Raw genomic sequence first — 25,879 nt, forward strand, 5'->3', positions numbered from 1 at the left:
GGACTTGTGGGGTGTTCCCGGTATGCAATGGTTAGTACTTACCAAAAGTGACCCTAGGCAGGACAACCGGTGAACTGGCGACAGGGTCATGGGCACCCAAGTCTCACTGATGCCTGAGGGAAGTGAAAGCTAGCCTGTCTGGGCTGATCCCACAGAATAGCTACTGTGGCACAAATAACTGAAACAACAGATAATGCAAGCTATGACAGAAAGGTGGCAGAACACAGTGCTTCGCAGTTGCTTTGTATGGAGCAGAGTAGCCCATGCTGACCCCTATGTATTGCCAAAAGCACCTACAATGGCAACGTGAGCTTCAGAACTGGATCATGTAGCAATTAAGAAGGTAGCCTGGTCTGATGAATTATGTTTTCTTTTAGATCATGGGGACTGCCGGGTGCGTGTGCATTGTTTAGCTGGGAAAGAGATGGCACCAGGGTGCACTATGAGAAGGCGGCAAGCCAGCGGAGGCAGTATGATGCTTTGGGCAATGTCCTGACACTCATGTGGGATGTTACTTTGTTTAGGTAGGTGGTACGGTCAATGTTGCAGACAAATTACAGCCCTTCACGGCAACTGTATTCCCTTATGGCAGTGGCCTCTTTCAGCAGGATAATGTACCCTGCCAAACGCACAGGAATGGTTTGAGGAACATGACAGAGTTCAAGGTGTGTTTATTGGGCCTCCAAAGTCCCCAGATCTCAATCTGAATTAGCATCTGTGGGATGTGGTGGAAAAACACAGTCTGAGCCAAGGAGGCCCCACCTCGCAACTTACACGACCTAAGGTGGGTACACACTAGAGTAGGTTCCCAAACGCAGTCCTCAAGGCTCCCCAAAATTCCAGGTTTTGGAGATATCCATGGATGAGCACAGGTGACTAAATCAAATTGACTGAGGTACTAATTAAGTCACCTGTGCTCATCCATGGATATCTCCAAAACCTAAACTGTTGGGGAGCCTTGAGAACAGCGTGTGGGAACCTCTGCACTAGACGATATGCTGTCCGATCCCGCGGATCAGAGCAACATATCGGGTACATAGTCTAGTGTGTACCCATGATACGCACGCTCCCGTGGGTCATTCGCAACATCGACCGTCGGCCCTGTTGCAGGGCCGATGGGTGATATCGCTAGCGATGTCATGCTGCAGAAAGCCATTTACAGTCATATACAGACATTCCTCCAAGCAATGGGTTCATTTATTTATTTAACCCTTAAAGTACTGTAGTGGTGGAACACACGTGGGTTGTGAATTGGGTTACCCAGTCACACATAGGGGGGGAATTTAATTAGACCAAATTATTTTTCGGACAGGTAAAACAGGATTTTAACACATGACTTGCCTCATGGAAATGTATTTAGATCCAGTTTTATTTGCCTGAAAAATTATCTTGTTTTCGGGCGAATACACTTAGGATCCATAGTAAGTTCACGCTGATGCCTTCCTGAAAACAAATAGTTATCAAGGATTTTTTTTTCAGATCTTGCTGAGCTCCTGATAAGAAATGCCTGATAACCTTACCTGTCAGCAGCCCAGCAAATGCTGCTGTGTGCTAGGCTGCAGTGGAACCAGGGTGACTGCTGCCATTGAGCAGTAGCAGTCTCCTCTCCTCAGCCTCCTCAGTGAGGGGTTGGAGGAGTTATCACACTGTTCACGCCCACACTCCAACCCCCAGATTCGCTCCTGGCTTAAGAGGCCAGGGCTCACAGTGCTGCAGCCAATAGTTTTGTTTTTGTTTATTTTCTAAGAGGAGTGTGGTCATGCCTCCCCAGATTAGGCCATGCCCCCGTTAAGTGCCTTGCTTTGGGGCTACTTAAATTAGCCCAAGGGATCAATTAGCCGAAGGTAAAAAAGTACCACAGCTAACTGAATTCCCCCCCCATAGTTTCTGCCATCCACAAGACTATAAAAGCAGGATTAAGTGGGTGCCCCCATTCCTATGCTTTGTGGAGTTCTCACTGTAGTGAGGAGTATAGTGGTCAATCCCTTTAATAAAATTAAAACAAAGCCGAACTAGATTGAAACTCCTCCTAGAGCAAAACATATGAAGCAACTATTTCTTACAAGCTACACACTCAGGGTCATATCCAATTAGCCGCGATAATGTACAGCTTTCTCTGAACAAAGCTTTCGGACCATTCACCCAAATTTGCAGCTTTACGCATGTTTGCGTGTTCCATTTATCAGGCAATCATATCGTAAAAGGTGCAACAACACATTCGCCCAATAATTCTTGCTTTCAAGACCGTCAAAAGGTGCAAGTGAAAAATGGGAAAATCTGCCTGTACCCCCAAAAAATAAAGTTATGGTAGACTTACCATTTATAACTCTTTCTTCGAAGTCCATAAGGTCCACAGGGATACCATGTGGTTGGAGAGATCCAGGCACCAAACAGTTAAAGTTTTCAGCTCCCAGGATGCCTTGTGTCCTCTTCCACCCCCAGCCCTTCAGATTTGTAAACAAGCCTCAAGGGAGGAGAAGGAAAAACAACTGTACACAAAAAAACTCACAAGATGAGGGAATCCATGACCAAAAAGAAAAAGAATTACCCAATGCAGCCAGGTACGTCAGGGTGGGTGACCTGTGGACCCTATGGACTTCGAAAAAAAAAAGTGTCATCAATGGTAAGTCTACCATAACTCTTATTTTAAGGGTGGGGGATGCACCTGAGCAGAAGGGAAACTCATTGCCCAAAAAAGAAGCATCCAGAGAGGCAAAAATATCAAAGGCGTAGAACCTAGGAAAAGTGTGGACAGAAGACCACGTGGTTGCCTTGTACCAATGTTCAACATAGGCACCACAATGAACCACCCACGATGGTTCCACAGACCGAGTAGAATGTGCTGTCGCCATGCTTGGGACAGGGAGATCAGCCCTAGTGTAAACCTGGGAGATAGTCATACGTAACCATCGAGCCAGAGTTTGCTAGTCAACCTTATTTGTGAAAACCTTATAACATAAAGAGCATCTGATTTTCTAACAGAGTTTGTATGTTCCGTATAAATACGGAGGGCACGAACCATATCCAGGAAGATTTCACCTACAGAAAAATCTTGAGGACTGAAAAACTGGAACCACAATTTCTTCATTCACATGAAGACTGGACACTACCTTAGAAAGCTAACCCTCCCCTGTACGGAGGACAGCTCTAACCTGGAAAGAAAATAAAAAAAAAAAATGGGGAGCAACAATAAAGTTCTGCCAAATCAGAGACTGTAGATTTGAAGAGGTTGACAGCGAAGACCCTATTTCTCCACGCTAGCTCTTCTCCATGCAGAGTCCAGAGGTTCAAATGGGGGAGAACCAAAGACAAATCCCACGGTGCTACCGGTGGAACAAAGGGTGGTTGAACTCGGAGAACCCCCTGGAAAAAATAATTCTTAACATCGGGTAAAGAAGCAATTCTCTTCAGAAACCTGAGACAGCAAAGAAACCTGCACTCCCAGGGTGGCTAGGTGGAGACCAAAGTCCTACTCAGCCTAGAAAAAAAACAAGTACCCTGGAAACCTTAAACCCTTAGGGTCATACTTTCTTGTGGGAACAGAATGCCAAACTAACAAATGCAGGCAGAGGAAGGCTTCTGTGCCCTAATTATCGTTAAAATGACAGAACTGGAAAACCTTTGACTCGTAAAATGGAAACGTTAAGAGGCAAGTCCGGATGTCGGCAGGGACCCTGTACTAACAGATCCATCCATACAGGAAGAGAAAATGGAATATCTATGAATGGATTCCGTATGTCGGTGAACCAATGACGTCTAGGCCCAGCAGGAGGCACTATTATTACTGTTCTGTCTCCTCGCTTGATTTTCCTGAGGATTCTTGGGAGGAGGGAACCTCGGAGGAAAGAGATATGCTAGCCTGAAATCTATCTTACTGCTACTGCGTCCATGAGGGCGACTGAGGGGTCTCTGATCCTGAAACCGTACCTGCCTGGAGGCCTTGTTGTGACGTGAAGTCATGAGGTCTATGGCTGGTAGGTCCCTTTTTCCACCAGACGTTGAAAAAACCCCAGGAGTAGAATCCACTCTCCGACGTGTATGTCCTGACTACTTAGGAAGTCCACTACCCAGTTGAAGACTCCCAGGATGAATATTGCCAAGATGCCAGAAGAGGACGTTCTGTTCAAAATCAGAATGTTTGCCACTTCCCTCATGGCTGTATGACACTGCGTGCCTCCCTGATGACTGAGATGGGCTACTGTGGTCGCGTGGTCAGACTGAATCTGGAGCGGCCTGCCCTGGTGCAGGTTCTGTGCCATGATAAATGCTTTGTATATTGCTCAAAGCTCCAGAATGTTTATGGGCAGATGACTTTCCAGATTTGTCCAAACTCCCTGAAATGTGTGATGACCTGTCACTGCCCCCCATCTGCAAAGACTGGCGTCCGTGGTGAGAAGCACCCAATCTGGAATCCAGAATGGGCGACCTTTGTCCAGGGGAGGGGAGTGGAGAGTCAGAATACTTGCCAGTGCCAGTCGGGATCTCCTCCCTCGGGCTTCTGAAGTCGGTATTTGAACCGGCGGCTAAACAGTCGCCAAGATTTCAATACCCTCCATCTAACCAAAGACCTGCATTACTAGAATTAAATATGGCTGTTGAAGGCAGACCTGCAAAATTTTGAAAACTGCCAGAGTAGCCAGTACCCTTTCTGCTCCAATAAGTATATTTCCAAAGTAAGGATTTCAGAGCCTTAACCAAAAGGTTCTATGAACCACAAACGTGGCTGCTGATGCTTTAGAAGCTAGGAGTCCTGCATCTATTACAGCTTCTCCCAACTAGGGGCTGATTCCCGTATGTGGGATATATAGGTCAGCTGTTCTCTGGTAGCATTTGGTAGAGTATCTTCCAATGCCCTTGTCCCTTCAACAGCCTTGGATATCAAAGCCCCAGCCATAGCTGGTTGAGTAACAGCTCTAGATAAAGAAAATATTGGTTTTGAACATATTTCTATTTTTAGGATCTTTAAAAGAATCCACAGTAGGAGACTTCTCACTAAGTACATACAGTGCCTTGCAAAAGTATTCACCCCCTTTGCATTTTTCATGTGTTGTTACCTCACAACCTGGAATTAAAATGGATTGTTTGAAGGTGTGCATCATTTCATTCACAGAACATGTCTACAACTATGAAGTTGTGTTTTTTTTATTTATTATATTGTGAATCAAGCATTTAGGACAACATAACAGAAAGCTCAGTGAGCTGTTCAGATACAGGAAACTCCATTTCAGCCACCTTCCGGTGGGGATTAAACATTGGAGCCTTCTTACTATGAGAAGGTTCATCATCCTGAATATCTAGGACTGATTTAACCGGCTCTCACCAAAGAAGGAACATCCACTGTGGACGTATGGTCCTCCTCCCCCGAGCTAGACCCTGGAGAGGAACACTGCGCATCATCTGATTACTCTGATGATGCATCCGAATCCATATGTTGAGCAGACTGATAACTTAACTTCTTGCACTTAGGTGCCTTAACAACTACCGGTCTGCTTTTGACATTAGATGGTGCCATATTCTGACTAGAATGGCCATAAAAAAACCTTCCAGGAAGGATGCACAGGAGGTGCAAACATAGCATGCTGTGGAAACCCCATCCAAGGAGGCATTGTGGGAGCAGCCATACGATCCATAAACTGCTTCTTTACTGTGACAAAGAGGATACCCAAGACAGGTCAACTGGACTGGTGAGGTGGCTCTTTATAAACAGAAAACATACAAACCATCCTGAGAAGACACATAGGCATACATGATTTACATGAAACCAGCACAGGGGCTCCCCCTCCTGTTTCCCTTTATCTTTTGACAGGTTCATAAAAGGTAATAAATGTAATGCTATGCGACAGTCTTCACAAAATCGCAAATTAATTAAAAGTTGTGGCCAGAGGCCAGCCCCATGTGTATAATGGCGGCCGCGGCACTGAAGGGGTTAATCCCTGTGCTGCGGCACCATTATTAAAAGGACAAAAGGCACCAGGCATCCATTCTAAATGTGTACTCTGTGCTACGCGCTGAGTGTTAAGAAGTGTGTTTTTAATGTTTTATATGCCGCGGCCAGGACCCACTGCACTGGGGGAGTGTGGGTAGTGTGTGGCTGAACACGGGGGGACAGGGAGAGCCAGCTCCCTGTGCGACCAGCGCTGACACACTTAAAGTCCCAGTGAGGACACAGTTTAAAAGCACACTGTACATGGTTTATAATAAACAAATAATATATATATATGTATTGCTGTAACGCACTGCAGCTGATCTGCAATGCATTAGTGCATAAAGCAAAGAATATTTAATAGGCTATGCTTATATGGTTTAAGAGTATATTATTGTAATGGGGATTTCCCTCCTGACATAGGAAGTGATATGTTAATTATCCTGACCTATGATAGTGGTCAAACCCTTTGTGTAATAAAGCTTCCTTTGAAGTGCATTCCAGGTGAGACCAGGATGGAAGCTTTCTGTGTGAAGGCGTCAAATGGCCAAATCTTCTTTTGATATATCCCTGAGATTGTGTCTTGTGTGTCTGCACTTCTGTGGAAAAATGTTTGTTTTTCACGATTCCCTGCACATTGCAGGAAGACTAAAGCAAATACTATTGCTGGTTATTCTACACAGATATTTTGACATTGTGCGATAAATGTATCAAATAATGAATGCAATTTATCAGTTCCTGTGAAATGTTATATTTACCATTTGAGAGACAGTCTATGCTAAGTTTGTGTGTTTTAGGAAAGCCAACTGTTCTTGGTTGGTAAAGAGGAAATGTACTTAATTTCTGTGAAATGTAAAATGTGTTTATTTATGTTTGTGAGATAGCATAATTGGCTAAGAGGAACACAGGGCGGACCTATGGTAAAGTGTAGTGGAGTAGCATAAATGAAGGCTTCGTAAAAATTGTACATTTTTGAAAATCCTTTGTGGAGAAGAAATGCTGTTTGAAGGGGAATATCAGCATGCAAGATGTTACAGATATCAATCTGAAGGGACGAGTCTAAGACTTTGAGCAATAAACACCTTTGCCTTTACTTCGACTACATCTGTACACTGCGACCAACAGAATTGCACCAAACGCTATTCTGTTCTCCTACTGTTCTGGGTTGAGCCGAGCATCTCTGAAACTCAAGCTCTCTGCCCGCTACCGTGCAGAAGCCCTGCTCCATTGCGAGGGATCATGTGGGAACAGCCGACACCAAAACAGGAGGTGTGTCCGCAGTTAGTCGACGCATACGCAGCAGAAAGCGGTTCCAGGTGCAGAGATAGGAGCCTGGGTATTCGTAAGTGGTTCCGAGTGCCGATAGGAAAAGCTCGGTGGTGGCAGCAACATACACGCCCATTGTGCAGTGGGCAGAGTCAGTGACAAGTGGTCACTGACTGTAAGCGGAAAACCCTGATACCCCAAGGTCCAGTGGGGAACCCCAACCTGCGATGGAGAGTCCGGGCTGGAAGCCATCCGGTCACAAAAGTTCTCAAAAGAAAAACCTCCACCCCAAAGGATGGAGAGAAAAAAATAGTGCATATGTAATATGAATTACAATGGACTCTAAATAAACTACACAAAACATCAGGAATGGTAGGCTATAGAACCCTGCATACCTTAACCACGGGAGAGGTGTACAAGTAGACTGACCCAAACCCTCCTGAGACAAACAGCTACAGCACGGCACCGATAGTGGACCGTGAGTCTCATATACACGTGAAGGGCAGACAGAGCAACCCAGACGCGTGAAACCCTTTGCAGGGGCTGCGTCTGGGACGGAGGAGCAGCTGCCGTGGGAGCGCCTACCTCCCCTAAGCTGCGTCAACCAGCCGGGTACGCGGGCCTCGTGGCAGCAGAAGTCTGCTGCCAATCCCTGGCAATAAGGCCCCAGTGGTCTAGTGAGGACGCGGATGCTCCGGGCCCTGACTGCAGCGGCTTCCGGTGCGTCTCCTATGCCGGAAGCAAGTACTGCCACGCGCGATTCCTCATAAGCGAGGAGACGCCTTACCAGACATCTCCGTGAATCCAATTGCAGTCCGAGTCGCAGCATTGCTGCTAGCATGCTCAGCCGACACCTACCAAAGTCACCAGCCTAGTTACTGACGTTGCGGCCCACCATAGGTAGATGGAATCGCAGTGCATGCGTCTTAATTCAGACGCTCAATACTGCCAACCCAATAACATAGAAAATAAAATAAAAGTTTAGGACTGCCTGAGCAGTCCCGTTACAAAAGGTGCGCCTGAATCCTGCCGTACCAAACGAACAACTGAAGGCCGTGGCGGGGTATATATGGAGGAGGTCCCGAGGCATCCTGGGAACTGAAACCTTTAACGGTTTGGTGCCTGGATCTCTCCAACCACATTACCCTATGGTATCCCTGTGGATCCCTATGGACCCTGAAGAAGGTAAAAGAAGAAAGGGTTTGGGTTTCTTAAATTGTGTAAAAATTACTGATATACGCATTTTTCTATAACAGTGACAAAATGGTAGAAAGCAAATTTTTCTAGCCAAAATAAATGCTGCAGTTAAATTAGTGGCACATTAAAATGTGCGCAAGTATATTTCTGTGTCATTTTAGGGTACTTTTAAAAATTAATACAACTGGTGCAGCCACCTGAAATGTTTAAAAACACATGTACCATCCATACATGCCCTCAAAATACCTGACCCACTACTTTTAAACCCATTTTCCAACATGTAATTATTTTTCACCCCAAAAATGGCAGGTAATTTTATTGGCCAACTTAAGTTAATTAAAAAATATATTTTTGTCTAATTAGTCATGATGGGGTGTGTGCAAGGTGTTCTGCACAACGCCCTGAAATTTTTACCCCAAAATAAGGATTTTGCATGACTTCTCACCTACCGGTGAGATGGTGAAATTAATTTGCAATAATTCCTATACAGTTTTCACATATGTGAAAGCAGCGGCTAAATTTCGCAATAACCATTTTTCTCTAAAAGGTTCTCAAAAATGAAAAAAAAACAAAAAATGGGGGAAAAAGCAGTTATCACAGCTATTTTTTACATGCTACACAATTAGTTACAAAACTACTCACAAGCCAACAAGTAACTGCCTACTGTGAGGTTGAATGGATTGACCCAATTTAATTTAGTGTGAAAAATTACAAACAAGGGTTGGTATTGAAATACTAATTTATAAAAGAAAATGCAAATTTGGAAGGAAACAAAGCACAACTGAACAAAACTTATTCCTGCAATGGAAGGGAGGGAGTTTTCTTCATACAGGAGAGACAATTCTTAGGAAAGAGTACAAAACCCCAAAAACCCACCTGAATATGAGTATCAGAACAATAGCAGTGCACCTTAGAGTAAATAAACATATTGTATGGGAAAATAGTGGAAACCGTGCTCTATTAGATAGAGCACTCAATGGCATCACAAGTAGGTTAAAACATAACTTTTAATGATAAGTTAAAATTATGAATTACAAGACATAATACAAACAAAAAATCCACACATTTAAAAGATACATGCATTGAGATTAAGGGGTAAATTTACTAAAGTGAGAGTTTTAGAAGTGGAGATGTTGCCCTTAGTAAACAATCAGATTCCAGCTATTATCTTCTAGAAGGAGCTAGTTAAATAGTATGTAGAATCTGATTGGTTGCTATGGGCAACATCTCCACTCCTTAAAACTCACTTTAGTAAATTTACCCCTAATATGATGTTGTTCTGATCAACCCCCTCTCCTCAGTTTGATTATTTATAAATCACCACTCAAACAACTGATCTTCTGTCTTTACTGACGCCTAAAATAATCAGACACACAGGACCAAATAATAATACACCTCTGAACATCTGAGCTGGCAACCCGCACTAAACTCAAACATGTATTTTTACACACCAGATAGTTCAACTACACAAAAATACAAAGAAAAAAAAAAAAGTTGTCACTGGGTGGCGAACAATTAAATAAAACTTCACTTTTATTATATTCAAATAAAACGTCCAGTAATTGAACACAGACTAGCAAAACATTAAAACCTGGACATAGAGATATGTCAAGAGTATGAATAAAACCAAAAAGTCTGTTTTATTTTTATATTTGAAAGTCCAAAATACTACAGAAGGAAGAAACAAGTTGGGTCTGTTCTCCTGTTGGACCATTCAATCAATTTGCTGCTTTGATCCATTGTTCATATCAGCTCTATTGCATTATTTTAACGTACACAATATATGTCGGTGTAATAAATGATATCAAAACGTATTACACTACATGCTATTTTTTTTTTTTCATCTTCCTATATTTTGGAGTGATTGAGCTCGCTGCAGGTTAAATGCTGCTGTACATGTCTGAGATGAGGATAATTAAGACCTACTTCAAAGATAATAATGAGAGTTATGGTAAGAACTTACTACCTTTGTTAACTCTCTTTCTTCGAAGTCCATAGGATCCACAGGGAGACCTTGGGGTGTAGGTGATGGGAACCAATTCGGGAACCACGCAGTTAAAGCTTTCAGCTCCCAGGATGCATTGGGTCCACTCTCCCTATACCCCGCCCCCGAGCCAGAGCCACCTCAGTTGGTAAAAAGCCAAAGGCCGGAGGAAGATAAGAGAGAAGGAAAACTGGAACTCGCAAGCATCACTCAAAGAAGGAGACGGGAAACCGGTGACCAGTACAATAGCCCATATGAAGCCTGGTGCATCAGGGCGGGTGCCCTGTGGACCCTATGGACTTCGAAGAAAGTTAACAAAAAGGTAACCCACCTTCTGATGAAACCGGGAATAGCATAACCCTGGAGAAATTAGTTAAGGACTATATACTCTGCACACATATTTCATCCTACGTTCTGCCCACTTTTGGAGTTGCATCTTTGAGAGGTAATCACATCTAGCACGCGGTTATCACATACGACACTGTGGTCCGGCGGTGCGCTCAGAGGGAGAGCGCACACACCTGGCTCCGCTACATCCCACGGTCTGCTCACCTGGAGCCTTTAAAGAACGATCACCTCAGCACGCTGCCCGTGGCTCATACCCACTAACCTTGGTGCAGTGGTGCACTCAGAGAGAGCACGCACACCTGGCTCTGCTCCAGAGCAATAGACAGTCTCATAGATCACACAATCACCAAAGACTATTATCAGCCGTGGACACGGCTCATTCTGCCTCATTTTGACACAAGTGATACCAGCTACGCGCTCAGTCACCGTCTGGAACGGATCTCAGCGCGACATCAGGTACCAGTCTGATTGTCTACAAACGCTCATATTTGGCAACATTTACAGGTGACTATCCACTATCTTATCTGTGACCTCCATATTCTCCGTTATCCCATAGCTCCATGTTCCACAGAGAACTATAGTAGAACTATTGCAGACCGCAGAATTTAAAAAAAAAAAAAAAAAAAGTCAAGGGGTCTATTCTACCATCTCTTGTTGCATATATAGTGTGCATTGTATTTGTGGTTTCGTCAATATGATGCCTAATTTTTAAATGTTTGTTTGTCAATAAAGGTTATTAAATTAAACTTGGTCCCTCTTGAATTCACAAGCGCTCCCAATATTTTTTTGGGAACAAAAAGGTAAGTAACTCATTTTCTTCTTCAGGGTCCATAGGCCCCACAGGGAGACCTTGGGGGATGTCCAAAGCAGTCCTTGTAAGGGTGGGGACGGCTCCAGTGCTGAGAGGAGAATCAGGCACCCAAAGGAAGCATCCTGAGAGGCGAAGGTATCAAATGCATAGAACCTTAGAAAGGTCTGGACAGAAGACCACGTGGCCACCTTATAAAGCTGAACAGCCGAGGCGCCACGGCGAGCTGCAAACGAGGGATCCACAGACAGTAGTATGAGCCTTAACAAAAGACGGAACAGGCAGACCTGCCTGTAAGCTTCTGAGATAGTCAAACACAGTCATCTAGCCAATGTTTGTTTATTGGCTGCCCATCCCTTCTTGTGAAAACTATAGAATATAAACAAGGAGCCTGATTTCCGAAGAGAACTGGTACGGTCCACATATATCCTTAGGGCGCGGACCACATCCAATGAGGCCTCAAATGCCGAGAGGTCTGTTGATAGGAAGGCAGGTACTATAATTTCCTGATTAATATGGAAACTAGGCACAACCTTAGGAAGGAAATCAGGGCGAGTACGAAGCACAGCCCTGTCCTGGTGAAATATCAGAAAAGGAGGATGACAGGAGAGCGCTTCCAATTCTGACATCCTCATGGCAAATGCAATAGCCGGAAGAAAAAGTCTTAGCTGTTAACCACTTGAGTTCCACTGAATCTGGTGGTTCAAATGGAGGGCCCGAAGAACTACTGCCAAATCCCAAGGAGCCACTGGGATGACAAAAGGAGGTTGAATCCGGAGGACACCCTGGAGGAAGGTGTGGATATATCGGGAAGCGGAGCTATTCTATGTTGGAACCACACTACCAGTGCAGAGACATGCACTTTCAACAAGGCCAGGGAGAGGACCAATCCAGCTTGAAGGAATGCCAGTATTCTGGAAATGCGAAACACCCGAGGGTCGTAATCTCTTGTTCGACACCAATGGAAATATGTATGCCACACTCTCTGGTAGATCCTGGCTGAGACAGGTTTACGCGCTCTAAGCATCGTGTTGATGACCAAGCTAGAAAATCCTTTGGACCTTAGGAGGGATGTCTCAAGAGCCACGCGGTCAAAGATAGACGATCCAGGTCCGGGTAAAGGCAAGGACCCCAAGACAACAGGTCCGGACATTGAGGCAGCAGAAATGGAGTGTCGATGGTACTCAGATCTTCAGTGTCTCCCCAATGACATCTGGGCCAAGCTGGAGCCACCAGCAGGACAGTTCCTCAGTCTTGCTTGAACTTCAGAAGAACTAGAGGAAGCAGGGAGACTGGAGGACAAAATAGGTACGCAAAACGGAAGGTCCATTTTACCGACAGAGCATCAACCATGCTTATTTCGGCATCTCCTGTTCTTTACCCACACACAGGTAACTTGTGATTGTGTTGGGAGGCCAAGAGGTCCACCTCTGGGAGACCCCATTTGTCCACTAGGAGTTGAAACATCTCTTGGTGAAGAGACCATTCCCCTGGATGCACGTCGTGATGGCTGAGGAAGTCAGCTTCCCAATTGAGAACTCTGCCGAAATGTCCAGGAGAGGAAATTCTGCCCATATCAGAATGTGTGACACTTCTGACATTGCTGCCAGACTAGAGTGCCTCCCTGATGGTTGATGTAAGCCACTGTCATGGTGTTGTCAGACTAAACCTGCACGGACCTTCCATGAAGATTGTGCTTTGCCATCATGAGGGCCCTGTACACAGCCCGAAGATCCAATACATTGATGGGCAGGGATGCCTCTACCGTTGTCCACTGGCCCTGAAAGGAGTGTGGACCAGTCACTGCGCCCCATCCCCGGAGACTGGCGTCCGTTGTTAGGAGTATCCAGTCAGAGTTCTAAAAGAGGCGACCCTTTGTTAGATGAGATGTCTGGAGCCACCAAGAGAGGGACAGACACACCTCCGGAGAGAGTACCATCATCAGAGCTCTGATCCGCTGGGTTAATTCGTCCCACCTGGAGAGGATCAGCCCCTGCAGGGGCCTGGAATGGAACTGAACATATTCCACCATGTCGAATTTGGACACCATGGATCCCAGAACCTGCATTGCCGAGTGGACTGACACCCGGCGACTGTGGAGACATCTGTGTACTCGCAGCTGCAGTGTGGAGATCTTTTCTGGAGTTAGAAAGCGTCTCTGCTGGTGAGAGTCCAGAAGGGCTCCCAAATGAACCATCCTCTGTGAGGGAATTAGGGAGGATTTTTTCCAATTGATTAACTACCCGTATGCTTGTAGACAAGCAATTGTCAGTTGTAAGGGGGGGTGAAGCACTTCTGGAGAACTCTCCAACAAGAGGAGGTCGTCTAGATATGGTAGGAGCCGGATACCCTGACTCCGCAGGTGGGTTGCCATGACAGCCATAATTTTGGTAAATACCTTTGGACCCTTGGATAGGCCAAAGGGCAGCGCCCGAAACTGGAAGTGTCATTGCAATATAGCAAACCGTAGATAATGCTGGTGAGAAAGTGCTATGGGAACATGCAAGTATACATCCTGAAAGTCCAGTGATACCATGTAATCCCCAGGTTCCATAGCCAGCATGATGGATTGTAAGGTTTCCATCCTGAAACTAGGCACCCTGAGGAACTTGTTTAGAGATTTGAGGTTGAGGATAGGCCAGTGAGACCCATTTGGTTTCTGAACCAGAAAGAGTAGAATAGTAACCAGTCCCTCGTTGAGATAGTGGAACTGGTACAATTACCCCTGCTTCTAGCAAGAACTGTATGGCTTTCTGGATCTGCAAGGCCTTGGTTTTATCCGAAGGAGGGCCTGTGCAGAAAAACGGGTGGGGAGGCCTGCGAATGAATGAGAGGGCTTACCCCTGGGAGACCACTTCTCTTACCAAAGCATCCTTGGTGGTTTGACACCAGCACTGGGCGAACTGAAGAAGTCGGCCACCCACTCTGGGGTCCCCCAGAGGGAGGCCCGGCCAGTCAGGCTACAGGTTTATCCTCCTGTTTGGAGGCCGGGCGTCTTGTGCTCCAGGCCTCTTAGGCTTGACAGTTTTCTTGGCAGCGGACTGCCTAAGAAATGACTGTGCTTTGGCTGTTCCTTAAGGATGAAAGGACCAAAAGGAGGAGCTTCGAGACTTTGCAGGAGCAGATGCTGAGGGCAGAAATGCAGATTTTGATTCGCCTAATGTGTCAACAATCTTGTCCAGGTCTGGACCAAACAAAATCTCCCCATTATAGGGCAATGCCTCTATGCCTTTCTTAGAATCTGCATCTGCACTGCAATAGCGTAGCCACAGGGAACAGCGAGCAGACACGGCCACGACCCTGGATGCCAGTAAACTAGCATCCAGAGCAGCCTCACTGATATATGCAGCCACATCCCTAATATGGCAGACCAGTGACACCTGATCCTCTGGAACTTCCAAGGAGTCCTAAAGTGTATCAGCCAAACTCTATAGCCTTAGCTACCCAGGAGATAGCCATGGACGGGTGGGCCACAGCTCCTGTAAGAGGATATAGACTTTAGGGAAGTTTCCACCTTCCTATCTGTAGGATCCTTTAAGGAAGAAATGGAAGGCAAAGGTAACGTTGCACTCTTTATTAACCGTGTAACGTGTGAATACACTGCGGGGGGTGATTCAGACTTCTTACAAATGAGCCTCAGGAAATGGGTAACATGAGGTCAAACGTTTCTGAGGTTGATACCGCTTACCAGGCAATTGACAGGCCTCAGCCATGTGATCCACCAGCTGATCTGACAAATACTGCCGAAGACACTTATCTGTTTAAAACAGAAGGTCATCCTCTATAGCCAATGCGGATCTGACCGCACGCACCAAGGCAGGAATATTAATCCTGGACTTAGGCTCTGCCTCTTGCAGAGGCGAGTCGGGGTTAAAGGTATTAGCCACCTCTCCGTCCTCAGATGATATCTCAGATTCTGAAAGTGTGGATAGAGATGACAACACAGGACGCTTAGCTGGTCGTACAGGTTTCTCACTCTAACATTGTCTGAGTGGCCGTAGCCAGACTCTGTACTGAGGTAGAGAAAACATCCACCCATGGCGGAGGTCCACCCTGTAGTAATTACACTGTGGGAATGACCGCCTGCTGTGGTACAGGAGGGGTCTGCATAATCAGTGGTAGTCCCTGAGTTAGGATGTGCGGCTAGCAGATCATCTTGGTTGCAGATTCCAGTCTTAGTTGCTACTGGGACACTGCATTAAAATCCTGTGTTCTGTGTGCACAGGCCAGGTGCACACTAGTCTGTCATTAGGGAGGCTTGCAGGGCTTGTTCTGATTGGACCCTATATCTGTTAAATTGCAGCCAGCCCTTCATTCCTTGCCGGTGGTAGAGTTTTCAAGTGTTGTGAGGAGTCTCCTGTTTGTTTCAGTCGAGTTCCAGTTCTCCTGTTCGCTTTATTTCTTATCTGCCGTTTGTTCCATACAGGCGACACGGTCCGCATAACATCTGCTGTTTGCCGCTTGTGTCATCTAGGCGGCACGGTGTGCATTTCTACTCAGCCGCATGTGTCATCTTGGCGGCAGAGTGCACTCGCAGTCCTAAGTGTGCAATCCAGTGCACCAATGCCTGTGTTAACCCGGCAACATAGGCCGCACCTCAGTGTCCTAAGTGCACAATCTAGCACACAGTCAGCGTCTACCAGCCAAGGCCTACCAGTCCTCAAGGCTGCCACACAGACCAAAGGCTGCATCTTGCTCACGGCCCACAGGCCACTACCAGCCAAGACATACCAGCCCTCAAGGCTGCCACACAGCCCAAAGGCTGCATCTTGCTCACGGCCCACAGGCCGCTACCAGTCAAGACACACGAGTTCTCAAGGCTGCTACACGGCCCAAAGGCCGCAACTTATTCCACGGCCCACAGGCCACTACCTAGCAAGAATAAGCAGCCCTCATGGCTGCTACACGGCCGCAGCAAGCCAAGTTGACCAGCCCTAAAGGCTGTTGCTGGACTGAGTTAATGAGGCACCTCTATTCTTATCACCACCAGCCAAAAACATACGGATAGTGAACTTTCTTCTTGTTGTGATCGCGGCAATCCTCTTCCTTTCATCATGGAGGCCGTGCAAAATCGTGTGTAGATTCTGGCAGCCCAGATTCAGGTGCTCACCCAAAGGGTGCAAGAATTCTCTCTCCAAATCAAAGGGACTCGATCTGCACCTTTCGTTGCTCTTGAACCCAAGTTAAATCTGCCTGACCGGTTTTCCGGGAACCGAAAGGACTAACTTAACTTAAAATGGATCTTACAGCCCTCTCTGAAGTTCAGACCCACATCCTCTGGTTCGAAAATCCTACGACTCGGGATTGTAAGTTCCCTCTTACAGGGAGACCCCTAAACTTGGGCTTTCGGCCTTCCCTCCTCTGCGCTACAGATTGTGGATTCATTTTTCATAGCACTAGGTCTGCTTTATGATGACCCGGACAAAGCAGCTCTGGCTGAGGGTAGTTTTCGGTCTCTAAAGCAAGAAAACAAAGTCAGTCAGTTTAGATGGGGTCTATCTGACCAGACAAAAGGATATCCTGGTTCAACATCTGATCATTTGTATTGACCGTTGGCCCCGTGAACGCAGGATGGAGAAGAACCTGCCGTTGCAGGCTCCACATTCACCCATTTGCATGCCAACTACTGAACCAGAGGAGACTATGCTATTGGGGGCTTTCCACCTTCTGAATGAGGAGAAGCGCAGGAGACATACACTGGGCCTTTGTCTTTACTGCGGCGGTAATGGACATATTGCCCAACTCTGTCCTGTGAAGTCGGGAAAAGCCAGGGTCTAGGTGTAAGTGGAGAGTTACATCTAGGCCTTGCCTCCATCTCTACGCACAATTCTGTCCTTGTTCCCAGAGTCATTAAATCATCAGGTGCTCAAGTTTCCATTTCTGCCTTTTTGGATAGTGGAGTAGTGGACAAGTTCATGGACCAGACATTTTTTGAAACCTTGGGACTCATCCCTGAACCCTTATCTAGTCCCGTCTCAGTCATGGGTTTGGATGGCAATAACCTCTCCAGGGTTCCCATAGCTTTCTGGACTCCTCCTCTACAAGTGACTATCGGAGCGTTGCACCTCGAAGAATTATCGTTTCTTCTACTGCATTGTCCACTTGCTCCTGTAGTATTGAGACTGCCTTGGCTGAAAAGACATAACCTGGTAATCCAGTGGCAAACTGGTGAAATTCTCCAGTGTGAATCTTCCTGTTTTTCTTATTGTCTTTCCCATCCTGTTAGTCTTGCTGCAGTCATTCCATCTGAATCATTGTCCATTCCTACTACATATCGTGAATTGTCAGAAGTTTTGTAGTCTAAGAAAAAAAGCGGACATCTTGCCGCCTCATCGACTGCGCTATTGACCTTCTACCGGGCACCATACTTCCTAAAAGGCAGGTTGTATACTTGGATTGTTCCTGAAAATAAGGCCATGCAGGATTATATCCAGGAGGCTCTGGAAAAGGGATTTATACATCCATCTAAATCCCTGGTGGGGGCAGGTTTCTCTTCCATTGAGAAAAAAAAAAAGATGGAACACTCCGACCATGCAACGATTTCCGAGGGCAGAATAAGATTACCGTTAAGTATGTGTACCCTCTACCACTCATCTCGGTCCTCTTCGATCAGCTGCGGGAGGCCTTTATTTTCTGAAAGATCGACCTTCGGGGTGCTTATAATCTCATCCGCATCCGAGAAGGAAATGAATGGAAGACTGCTTTCAACACGCACTCTGGGCACTTAGAGTATTTTGTAATGCCTTTTGGGCTCTCCAACGCCCAGGCCGTCTTCCAAGACTTCATCAACGTGGTCTTAAGAGACTTTTCCTTGGAATTTTAGCAGTCATCTACCTGGATGATATTCTCATTTTTTTCCCCAAGTCTTTAGAACAGCACCGACAACATGCGAGACTTGTGTTAGAGACTTCTTGATAACCATCTTTATGCCAAGCTGGAAAAACGTGAATTTGAGGTGGAAGAGGTCTTCTTCCTGGGTTACATTATTTCCTCCCGCGGATTCTCCATGGATCCTAACAAAGTGAAGGCTGTTTTGGACTGGGAGCAACCCACTTCGCTGAAGGCCATCCAGCGTTTTCTGGAATTCGCAAATTATCATCGCCGCTTTGTAACAGCTCGTACAAAACCCAGTGTGCTCGCTCCTTTGCGGTGGACAGAATTGGAAGGACCATGAGCAATGTGAGTACTGGACCTCTTGATTATTTATATAGGGTACCGCACTTTCCCGCTATTGCCAATTGAAATCACAGGTGAGAGGCACTGCAGGCCTCCTACACAAAGGCATGCTAATAACTTTTTAAAATTGCTAGCACCCCAAGACATTAGGTTGCTACTGATGATACTAGTTAGATACTGAGCTATCCAAGAACACTAGATTACGCATTTAATGGAAACAAGTATTTTTAGACAATTGTATTGTTATATGTACTAACTAGGTGTTATGTATTAAATCCATTTTAAAAAGGAAACCCGTGTGTCAATCCAACATATTATTTAAGGTTATGTAATATCTATTTCTTGCACACTAGGTTTTTTTCTAGAAGTAGCATTTTTGCCAGAGGAGTAACTGGCTATATAAACTAGCAGCATTATCAGATTCATTAGTATAGTATTAAATACGTACCCAATTAGCACCAGGACATCGGTCTCCAGTAGATACTGTGAAACTGTTTTTTTTTTTTCTTTCTTTTTGTGTTTGTTACCACTGCTCGACAGTCCAGTGTCGGTGTGCTTTACACCGCTCCATCCGACGCTTGGCATTGGACTTGGTGATGTGAGGCTGTTATTTCTAAAGGCTTCCACTTTCTAATAATATATCACTTGCAGATGACCGTGGAAGATCCAGCAGGGATGAAAATTTCATGAACTGGTTTATTGCAAAGGTGGCATCCTATCACAGGACTGCACTTGAAGTCATTGAGCTCTTCAGAATGACCCATTTTGTATCACAAATGGAGACTGCAAGGCTAGGTGCTTCAGTTTATACACCTGTGGCAATGGATCTGATTTAAACACCTCAATTCAATAATTAACAGGTGTGGCCAAAAACTTTAGTCCATATAGCATATTTCACCCCAGCCCAAAAAATATTTGCATGACAGCATAGCCCCTCTCCCCACCCCATTGCCAAAAGATGCTGCCCTTCCCAGTTACCCCCCCCCACCTCCTCCGTGGCCTAGCCCCACCCACTCACCTTGTTGCAGAGCGCAGCAGAGCATGGTGCAGGGAGGACTGATCATCAGTCCCCACTGCTGCAGCTGATCTCTACAAACGCAGAGATCAGCATATTTGTTTGGAGAGAAACTATGTAGAAGCTGGAGACAGAGCAGTTGGCGCGTCATATGCCTGCCAGATGAAACACTTCTGGCTCCGGTCTCATCACATGAGACCAAATCAGTTAAGTGGTTAGCATCTCCTAAACTGAAATAAAATGTAATGAATATACATATATTTTATTTAAAAAAATAAATAAAATGTGTGTGTGGTGCAAGATAAAGTCCAATTAAAGAGGCATATTACTGCAATTACGTGCTACACTTACCTTAAGACCTGCATATAGGTCTCTATGGAGACGTTCTGTGATGAGTAGGACTGCAGTGCTTGAGCCTCCTCCATAACTGTAATCTATCACAGAACCATGCAAATCAACCAGGCGTTCGTGTTTTGGCAGAGACCTGAAAATGCAGATTTAAACTTGTCACAAATAAAGTATGAATAAAAAGAGAAAATCATAAAATATATTCTCTAGCTTGAAATTAGATACAATTCTGGTCACCTCACACTCAGCCCGTCCTATCAAAAGACATGCATTCCGTCTCCAGCTACAATTAAAAACAAAGCAATTCGGTACAACATAATTTTATGAGGACTGTGTAGTGTAATATAAAACAGTGGTGTGTAAATTAAATGGGACAAAGCTTGGCTTTTCTGTATTAAAATAAAATTCATACAATTTACGTTATAAATCAAGGACTACCCTTAGCTACAACAACTTCCTGCAGTTCTTCCCACTTCTAGAAAGGTGCACTGCACTGCTGAAGAATCAGTACAACCACCAGCTGCCAAGTCTCTTTGCAGGTCATTTCTTGTTTATCTGGACAAGTAAAGCCCATTATTCCCAACAGTTTGTCAGTTCAGGGTGTTTTACATTTCTTCTTTCATTTCAGTAACAAATCCAGATTTGCTGTTTAGCAGCCTTGAAACACTGGATTTACAGAATCCAAAACCTCAAAATCAAATTGATAAACTGTCACAATTACTTTCACCATTGTATATACAATGAGTTTGATATATCCAGCCATGGCTGAAATCTTGCCACCTACCTATAAAAATAGATATACTGTATCACAAAATCCATGACAAAACAAGAATATATTCACTGTATGATAATATACACCTGCACGGTTTCTTCCAAAATTAAGCTTCATACAGGAATATTAAAAGTGTCATAGGACCTCCAGTACACTTATTTTAAAAGCTAAAACTGCTAATTCAGGTGTTTGTAAGATATTCCAAGAACTCAGCCTGAAATAAATTAAATGCATTAGGGTCTGGCACTATTAGGAACAGGAATTCCAGACCAAAAGTTTTGTTTTTCTTAATGTGACAATCTAGAAGCTCCTGTGCTCAAATCAGACTCATCTATTTTCTCCCTCATAGTAACTTACCACCACTATTGAAATGGGCAAATGTAAAGATCTTAGCTACTTTGACAGGGGCCAATTTGTGATGGCTAGACATCTGGGTCAGAATATCTCCGAAATTGCAGGTCTTGTGGGGTGTTCCCAGTATACAGTGGTTAGTATCTACCAAAAGTGGTTCAAGGAAGTACAATCAGTGAACCGGCGACAGGGTCATGAGCACCCAAGGCTCACTGAAGCATATGGAGAGTGAAGGCTAACCTGTGTGGTCCTATCCTTCAGGAGAGCTACTGTAGCACAAATTGCTGAAAAAAGTTAATGCTGGCTATGACAAAGGTATCAGTAACCACAGTGTATGTAGCTGTGTAGTCACAGAGTGGTCAGCGTGCCATGTTGACCCTGGTCCACTGCCGAAAGCACTTACAATGGGCACATGAGCGTCAGAACTGGACCATGGAGAATGGAAGAAGGTGGCCTGGTCTGATTAACCACGTTTACTTTTACATCAAGAGGACAGATGGGTGTACGTGCATAGTTTACCAGTGAAAGAGATGGTAGCAGGATGCACTATATGAAGAAGACAAGCCGTCGGAGGCAATGTGATGCTCTGCGCAATCTTCTGCTGGGTAATCTTAGAGCATTCATGTAGAGGTTACTCTTACACATACCACAAACCTAAACATTGTTGCAAACCAAATACAACCCTTCATTGCAATTGCCTCTTTAAGCAGGATAATGCACAATGCTACACTGCAAAAAAATTTCAGGATTAGTTTGAGGAACATGGCAAACAGTTCAAGGTCTCAACTTGGCCTCCAAATTCCACAGATCTAAATCCGATCGAGCATCTGTGGGATGTGGTGGAAAAACCAAGTCCATGGAGGCCCCCACCTAGCAATTTACAGGACTTAAAAGTATCTGCTGCTAGCATCTAGGGTGCCAGATACCACAGGACACATTTAGAAGTCTTGTAGAATCTATCTATCTATATATATATCTATATATATCTATATCTATATATATTTATTATGTGTATATCACACAAATACACACTTTAAAGAGCCTAGTGATTTGCAATAAAAGCACTGCCGGAACAATCTGTGCAAGTGTCACTTTTAATTAACAAACCTGTTAACTTTTTGGAGGGTTGAATACTTTTGCAAGCATGTGTGGAGCTTTTTAAGAAGCTTGTATACACTCAATGCACACAGCCCATTTCCTCATACAATCTACTGTATCCTCCAGTCAGACTTCAGGTCCCATTAAAGTCCAGCTAAACCAAGGATACTACTCACTAGTTTTCCTTGAGTTCTCTTCTGCTTTCCACACTGTCAACCAGCCACTTCTCATACAAAAGCTACCTTCCCTTGGTTTGCAGGGCACTCTCCTCTCCATCAAACCGCTTCTTCAATAGTTTCTCTGGACCCACCTCCACTCCACAAGACTTCATTCTAGGCCTTCTCCTCCAGCCATACTGCTTGGAGCAAATACATTCCCATGGATTTCAAAATTATCTCTTTGCAGATAAAAACACATTTACCTATCCTCTCTGGATCGCTCACCATCATTCTGCAATTTCATCTTTAATGTTATCTCACCCCAAACTCAATATTTCAGAAACAGAAGAGTTAGGTTCTGTTAACTAGATATGAGAGTTCTTGTTAAACCAAAAAATTAATGGGCATCGATGTACATTTGTCACCATACGGCACTTATACATCCTAAAAATCAGTTATTAGTAGGTACCTGCATTTCAGCCTCACTTACTGTATCTTACCTCATGTAGTGAAATTCCAGAGCAAGATCATTCCAATGTTTCTCATCTGGTGGCACTACAGATTTCAGAGCACATGGGAAGTGCCCACCCCAACTATCACACATGTACACCACTCCATACTGTCCCCTTCCCAGCTCTCGACCAAGTCTGGGTTTGCCTGGAAAAAAAAGAAGACAAAAAAAAAAAAAAAAGTTGTGTTTACACTAGAATATGCAGGAGATTTTGTTGAGCTCTCTGGCTATATTGGGTGGAACTTAAACTGTCTCTTACCATGTAATAAGACGTCTTGCAGAGACCTGCTCTCCAGGGACAGCTTTGCCAGGCGTGGGGCATGGTCTTTACGAACCTTTAGCCAAAGATCCTCAGTTTTCTCAAGCCTGCCAGAATGACCAACCTCAAGCTAAATAAAATTAAAATCAAATAAAAGCATTAGTGTAGAAGATAAAAATGCTTGAGGGGAGAGGGTAAAGGAGAAAATGGATTATTTTTCTTCATTTAATTACTGGCATTTTCAGTCTCTACAATGAAAGCTCATGACTGCTTAAGAAAACAAATGCATCTTTACCAGATTTTGTGCAATTAATCTAATGAGATTACCCCCACTTCAATGAGCATTCCCTGCCCAGATTTTTCACTCATCCTATTAAACTGACTGAGGGTCATGTGAGGCGATTAATTTGCAGGATTGAATAAGCAATTAATCATTTAAAAGCAATCGCTTGTGTAGCCTAGCACTTAGAATGTATAACTGACAGAGGTAGAGAAGGGTGGGAGCACAGATGAGAAAGGCTTCATAAATGCAGGGGTTAAAAATCTAGTACATGATGGGACAAAAACAGTCCGAATGATTTTAGTTACTTCAAAAGCAAGAACAAAAATACAGGACATTGTGGGCAGCAAAACTTCTCCATACCATTTGTAGAGACTCCTCCCTGTATGATCTCTACAAGTCTCCCGTACGTCCGATAAGCAGCTGGTATGCAACACTATGGCCTGGACTTTTGCTCCACATTGGAGCTTTTCTGGGGATAAAGTATTGGGCGTGTGCAAGCTTTAGCCCCATATTCAATTTGGAGCCGGTGCAAAACAGGAGCCTGCGGAAAGGTAAGTATCGGGAAAAATAGGGGAATTTTTGGGAATTCATCCAGGGACCCCCCCTAATGTCCAGACATGGGGGATCACTGTGGGTACCCCCGTTTGGCCATGCAGAATGTGTTCTGTATTTTTAAATAGCCGCGGCAGGTGTTTTTTTTCCGACATTGAAGTGATGCAGAAGAGCACTTAGGTTATTTTTTTCGTTTTTTTTAAGTGGTCCCATCAAATTTGGGGTACATGAAAATGGGTACTAGAATATTTTGGTGTCCCTAAAGTAATTTTTTGAAAATTCTGCATTTGTGCACCTGCCGGTATAATTCTATTCTTCAAAACATCTGCCGCATACTTGCAGAATAGCCCTGAACCTATTTCCCGATTGTTTAACAATTTTTTCCCTTTTTTTTTTTGCACCCCATTTTTTTTATTTTTTGGGGTGTCCCTATTTTTTATTTTTTTTACTTTTTTTGACAGTTCTTTTTTAAATGTAAAAAAAAAAAAAAATAGGGACACCCCAAAAAATTAATAAAAAAATTGGGGTGAAAAAAAAATGGGAAAAAAATTGTTAAACAATAGGGAAATAGGTTCAGGGCTATTCTGCAAGTATGCGGCAGATGTTTTGAAGAATAGAATTATAGCGGCAGGTGCAAAAATGCCGAATTTTTAAAAAATTACTTACTTTAGGGACACCAAAATATGCTAGTACCCATTTTCATGTACCCCAAATTTGATGGCACCACTTAAAAAAAACGAAAAAAATAACCTAAGTGCTCTCCTGCATCACTTCTTCAATGTCGGGAAAAAAACACCTGCTGCAGCTATTTAAATCCCCGACTTTCAATTAAAGGCTAAAACGGGGGTACCCATAGTGTTCCCCCATGTTTTTACAACTTTAGGGGGGTCTTACAATTATTTTAAGGAAAAATTCGTAACTTTACGCAAATCCAACTTCGGAGTTACCCGTTTTCGTTAATTTTATTTTGAATACGGGGATAAGCGGGAGTGCGCACCATACCTTTACGCAGAAAAACCTCCGATATGAAACGTTAACTTCGCCAAGGAAGTTAACCTTTCATATTGAATACCCCTCTGACTCTGTATACAAAGTGCTACAATGCAGTGGCCGCAGCACTTATTCCAAGTTCCGCTGTGAGACTCAGATATAAAAATGTAGTATATCAAATTTATCAGCAGATCTGCTCTTGAGTCCTAGTCACATCGTGACAGACGCATTTTAGGCAAAAAAAAAAAAAAAAAGATACCTGACGCACGGGACCTGGCAACTCATGCTGCATGGCATATTGAGGCTAGATTTTGGAGTACACATCTGTATCTGCTGCAAACAGGGTGAAATACCTTCAGGTTGTTTATGAACACAGGAATTGTTAAATGGATTCTACTTTTTCAATTACACCATACAGATGAAAGGGTGAGGGTATGGAGACAACAGCACCAAAACATGGATCTTTCCTACATCATCACGACTCCTCAGGCTTGGTGGAGGATGAAGATGCAGTTCATCGCATTTGGGCTAATGTTCCCCACAAAACATACCAACCGTATAACTAATGCCTAGAAGTTTTCAAACTGTATTAATGCAAAAGGTGGTCATAACAATTTGGCCACTCTGTGTATTTGCAAATGTGCGTAACAAAGGCTTCTGCATTTTTTTTTACTGGTTTATGGCAGTATTTTGGGGGAATTTTTTTGTGTTTTTCCCATCTAGAAAACCCATCCCCTGGCAGTACCAGTTTCAGACTATGAACTGATTTAAGCAATTTTCATTCTGTGTAATGTTTAGATTTTGCAAGAATGTAGTTAACTGAAAAAAAAAAAAAAAAAA

General features: G+C 44.2%; 1 protein-coding gene across 1 annotated transcript in view; it reads right to left on the reverse strand.

The window, feature by feature from the left end:
• Positions 1-25,879, reverse strand: part of DSTYK (dual serine/threonine and tyrosine protein kinase) — a 106,366-nt gene that overhangs the window by 24,936 nt on the left and 55,551 nt on the right. Inside the window, exons 7-9 of the mRNA XM_088479618.1 lie at positions 23,215-23,344; positions 22,945-23,101; positions 20,069-20,201 (exon numbers count right to left, since the gene is read on the reverse strand). Coding sequence (XP_088335744.1) covers positions 20,069-20,201; positions 22,945-23,101; positions 23,215-23,344 — 420 coding nt within the window. The remainder of the gene's footprint in view (positions 1-20,068; positions 20,202-22,944; positions 23,102-23,214; positions 23,345-25,879) is intronic.

Source organism: Taudactylus pleione, unplaced genomic scaffold (genome assembly GCF_031769625.1).
Source record: "Taudactylus pleione unplaced genomic scaffold, aTauple2 ptg000242l, whole genome shotgun sequence".
Lineage (NCBI taxonomy): Eukaryota > Metazoa > Chordata > Amphibia > Anura > Myobatrachidae > Taudactylus > Taudactylus pleione.